Here is a 5,078-nt window from a genome sequence, read left to right as displayed (position 1 = left end):
TGCAGTTTGGCTACATCGTCCTGACTACCTCTGCTGGTATTATGGACCATGAAGAAGCCAGAAGGAAGAATGTCGGAGGCAAGGTTCTCGGCTTCTTCTATTGAAGTTTTATTTATGGGGAAAGAGATTTTCAATTGAGCTATATTTTTAACTTTTGTCCTCCATTTTCTCTGAAACTACCTTTGTTGTTCTTTCGAATTTTGTGTTAACTTTGATGGATAGTTCTTAAAATTACTCTTTTTGGTTTGAAGCTCTTTTAAGATTCATTTTGAACTTCGGATGCATTCGTCATCTTGAATTACTGCAAAACGCTCTACTAATTATCCTATCTCTTACGCTTCGTTTAGATTTACGAGCTCATCTCTGTAACTTTAGTTTCTAAATATACAAAATAATCTTGATCGTAATATTATGTGTTCTCTACTAATGTGATAACCGAATCATTCTTTACCTTTAATTAAGAACTACATCGCATCATACACACCCCAGCAATGGCTTAATACATTTTTTGCGGTTAAAGTAAAGAATAAGACACAAAAAGTGACAAATCATTGGTGTTATCAATTAACATCAAGAAACGTGGAAACCCAAAAAAAAATAAAAACTCTTCAAGAAACAAGAACAAACTGCCAAAGGAACATAGTTGCCCAATTTCTAATTCTAGTTTTCTTCCATAAAATCGATCACACCTTATTAGAAAATGGTCTACGGATCACTCTTCCCTCTCCAGCCAAATCTCAGCCGCCGTCTCATCTCATCTCCAGCACCGTGAGCTCGGAAATACCTTCATGTAATTAGATATGTAAGAGATAAAAAAGAGAGAGAGAGAGAGAGAGGAAAGTTTGATGAGGAGCATTCATTGTTGATACTGGCCTTTACGACCTCATCAAAAGAGAAGCCAAATGGAGAGGAGACGTTTCATTTTGGGTTTATAGACCAAAAAAAGTGGTCATTTGAGAGAGGATCTTCGAAAGCATATGCTCTGAACCATTAACTTAGCTGACCTGAGACCCATTATTACTACTTTTGATTTTCTTCTTTTTCCACTTTTTTTGTTAAAATATTTAAAATGGTATTAATTATTGAGACGAGTAACATGGGGTTGCTCGCCACACGAAAGTAGAAAGAAAGTGAGGTTCTCTTTTCTTCGCCTAGTTGTTTCTCATTGGAGTGCTTCCAACTGTTCGATCTGTATATTTGACGAGGTGACCAAAAGTGGCTCAGTTTTATTATTTTCACTTGGCAATTGGGTTATGTTGGTAGGCTCTCCACGTATTTTATATGAACATTTCAAAGCATGTGGCGGTCGGCTAATCTGACATCACTTTGGTTGTGATCTTGTACAATCTTTTTATCGGTTTCAGATGTATTCTCCGTTTATGAAACGTGCGTGCATATATATTATTCTCTAACCAAGTCATTGTCTCAAGCTGGTGGAAAGGATACGTTACTGACGTTAGACTTGATATGATTTTGTACATTATTCAATTTAAGGTCTTCAATTTTTTAAAGCAAATTTCGTGTTTGATGAGTTTACAAGAAAATAAATTAACATTCCACCAACACTCAGTGTATAAAAGTGTTACTAAATACATGATATAGGTCAGTTGTCTAAGGTCTAAGGAGATGGGACTTCGCACATATTACACATAACCGTGAGATTAAATAGAGTAATTTCGTAGTTAAATATATGTTAGTGATACTGAAAGTCAACGAAGTGGCTGTAGTTTAGTAGTAAGAATAACGTGACCTGGGCTCGAATCCCAGCAGCCACAATTATTTTTAATTTTTTTTAATTCTTTTCTTTTTTCACATGGGCATGTGAATTGGTTTCTGCTAAAGCCCTTTAAGTAAGAAATGACAATGATGGGCCTAAATATCCTCTTGTGGGGACGAAATTAACGTAAGCGTTAGGAATATGTAAGAGTTTAATACATAATAATAATTAAGTACACATAAATTCGTTTGCCGTTGAAAAAAAAATACATTATTAATTAAGTGAATTGGTAAATCTTAAAAAAGAAAGAAATTTTTTTTCGTCACGTTGCTTGTTTGAGAATTAAATAAAATTTAAAACAGACTGGATAAAATCCTTTATTTTATTTTTTGACAATAAGAAAATTACGTTTTAAAACTTATAGATAATATACAATCCTGTCAGCAGATCCCCATCCATTAAAAAAAATTAACAAGATAAATAAGAAAAATCAGTGATTAGCATACAATGAGATATGACGTCAAAAAAAATAGATCAGATAAGATTTTTCAATACAGCCTTTTCAATCCTATCTTGGTAACGAAAAAAGAGGAAAACATAATCTAAAGATTACTAAACTGGAAACAAATAATTTGAAATATTGAAAAAAATATATTTCTATAACAAAAATATTTAAAGGATTCGAATTTTATCCTATATACAGTTACTAGCACTTTTGGTATAATATCTTTATTGTATTAAAGAAATTATTAAAAAACGAAGAACGTGATGGATTAACAAAAGAATTATCTTCTCCTAAAGGCATCTTTATTTGGTAGAGTCAAAATCAATAATTATATAGAAACGTAATTAATTAATAAGATCGTGGGAATAAAGTAATGGATAAAACTTGGATTAAAACGTTAATTAAGATAATTATCCACAAGTAAAAAAAAAATCTCTTTGTTTTCGCCGAGTCAGTCTCTGTTTTAGTAACGGATGCACTCTTAAGCCTCTCCTTATAAATAAACGTGTCGCATCTCTTTATTCACATCATCACATTATCAAAATTGACTACTCCTCCTTTACCAAAAAAAATCTTCTTCTTTTACTGAAAAAAATGGAGTTGGATCTTTCACCTAAGCTGCCGAAGAAGGTGTACGGAGGAGATGGTGGATCGTACTTTGCTTGGTGCCCAGAAGAGTTGCCGATGCTTTAACAGGGTAACATTGGTGCTGCTAAGCTTGCTCTTGAGAAGCATGGCTTCGCTGTCCCTCGTTACTCTGATTCCTCTAAGGTCGCTTATGTTCTTCAAGGTTCGTTTTTTTTTTTTCTCTTTCTGATCTTCTTCTAAAAAGGTGTCGACTTTATTCCGATCCATGTTTTTTGTATTATGGGTTTGATCGATTTCGTAACTCTGCTTTGATTTTTGAGGGTTTTGATCCTTGTTTCTTCAAAAAGTTGTCAACTTTATGGTCATTCATGCATATTCATCACTCTGATTGGGTTTATTGTGATCCTGATTCTACGATCTGTTAGCTGATTTTATTCTTGCATTAAGACTGTGAATAGTGAAGAGTATGATAGTCAAAATAGATCACGACTACTGTGTGCCAGAAAAGGAGTAGTCTTTTGCTGTTTTTGTTATGCTTAATCACGTTTTCATCGTTTGATCTAATAATAACCTCGCGTGTAAGGAATTAAAAGCTTCTTACTTTACCTTTTTTTTTATATTGATTTCAGGATCTGGAACTGCCGGAATTGTCCTCCCTGAGCAGGAGGAGAAGGTGATCGAAATCAAGCAAGGTGATTCGATTGCTCTTCCCTTTGGTGTGGTCACATGGTGGTTCAACAACCAGGATACGGAGCTTGTTATCCTCTTTCTCGGTGAAACCCACAAGGGTCACAAAGCAGGACAGTTCACTGAGTTTTATCTCACTGGCTCAAACGGTATCTTCACCGGTTTCTCCACTGAGTTTGTAGGCAGAGCCTGGGACCTTGATGAGAACACCGTGAAGAAACTCGTTGGTTCTCAAACCGGTAATGGCATTGTGAAGCTTGATGCGAGCTTTAAGATGCCACAGCCCAAGAAGGAGCACCGTGATGGGTTTGTCTTGAACTGTTTGGAGGCTCCTCTTGATGTTGACATCAAGGATGGAGGCAGGGTCGTTGTCTTGAACACCAAGAACCTTCCTTTGGTTGGAGAGGTTGGTTTTGGAGCTGATCTTGTTCGGATCGATGCACATTCCATGTGCTCTCCTGGTTTCTCTTGTGACTCGGCTCTTCAGGTGACTTACATTGTGGGTGGAAGTGGAAGAGTCCAGGTGGCTGGTGCTGATGGGAAAAGAGTTCTTGAGACTCATATCAAAGCTGGTTCTCTCTTCATTGTGCCAAGGTTCTTTGTGGTTTCAAAGATTGCTGATTCTGATGGCATGTCTTGGTTCTCCATTGTCACTACTCCTGAGTAAGAACTTTTTTTTTCTCTACAGTTCCCATTTGAGTTTTTAGATTGAATGAATTATGAAACTAAAAAGTTTGTAACTATCTCTTTGTGTTTTTGTAGTCCAATTTTCACACATTTGGCTGGAAGGACATCGGTGTGGAAGGCTTTGTCACCAGAGGTTCTGCAGGCGGCGTTTAAGGTGACTCCGGAGGTGGAGAACTCTTTCCGTTCAAGGAGAACTGCTGACGCCATTTTCTTCCCTCCTTCCAAGTGAAGAAGAAGAAGAAAGTAAAGGAGAACAAGAACCAGCTTTTCTTTTTTTTTTTTTATCTTTGATCTTTTTTTTTTTTTTTTAATATGATTTGGGTTTTTTTGTTTTCCTGGACCGGTTCTTGTTCTCATTGATAAAACAAAATAAAAAGCATTTTATATATGATGAGTCTTCTAAGAAACCTTGATTCAAAATAAATTCGTCATTAACTAAGTCGTTAGTTAAAATAAGTTTTCTCTTAAAAAAAACAAAGCATAATACACTAAAATATGATGAAACATTGTTGCATATGATTTTTATAACTATAACATTCAGAATTATTTTATAAATATTTTAAAATGTCAACAAGTAGGAATAGGTACATTACAAGCCACTAAAATATTTTTAGCAGCTGACAAATATGGACCACCAATCCGGGGATCTTTTAAATAATCACAAAAACACGATTGCTTATCTTTTAATATCATGCAACATTCGGTTGATGGTGAGCTCCAGCCTTGTAGTGCTGATAGACATGGTATAAGATCAGTCACAGCGCATGCCGCTTTCTCCTCTGCTTTTGTTGGAGCCAGAGTTGAGATAACAAACGCGATGAAAACTAGTGTTATGAACTTCATCATCATGTCTTGTTTCTTAAAACCTCCTTTAATTTCTACCTATTTTTTTTT

The 5,078-nt window shown here is 35.4% G+C and overlaps 2 protein-coding genes and 1 pseudogene across 2 annotated transcripts in view; 2 read left to right on the top strand and 1 right to left on the bottom strand.

Moving 5' to 3' along the window:
• Positions 1-284, top strand: part of LOC104739360 (40S ribosomal protein S15a-1) — a 3,068-nt gene extending 2,784 nt beyond the window's left edge. Inside the window, exon 5 of the mRNA XM_010459679.2 lies at positions 48-284. Coding sequence (XP_010457981.1) covers positions 48-104 — 57 coding nt within the window. The 3' untranslated portion in view covers positions 105-284. The remainder of the gene's footprint in view (positions 1-47) is intronic.
• Positions 2,752-4,424, top strand: LOC104739357 (annotated as a pseudogene).
• On the bottom strand, positions 4,752-5,033 carry LOC109128634 (non-specific lipid-transfer protein 2P-like). Its single transcript, XM_019235423.1, has one exon. It carries the CDS (start codon positions 5,031-5,033, stop codon positions 4,752-4,754), a length of 282 nt encoding a protein of 93 aa, XP_019090968.1.

This window comes from Camelina sativa, chromosome 14 (genome assembly GCF_000633955.1).
Source record: "Camelina sativa cultivar DH55 chromosome 14, Cs, whole genome shotgun sequence".
Taxonomy (NCBI): Eukaryota; Viridiplantae; Streptophyta; class Magnoliopsida; order Brassicales; family Brassicaceae; genus Camelina; species Camelina sativa.
The sequence above is the reverse complement of the archived record's forward strand: the minus strand, read 5'-3'. Positions and strand labels throughout refer to the sequence as shown.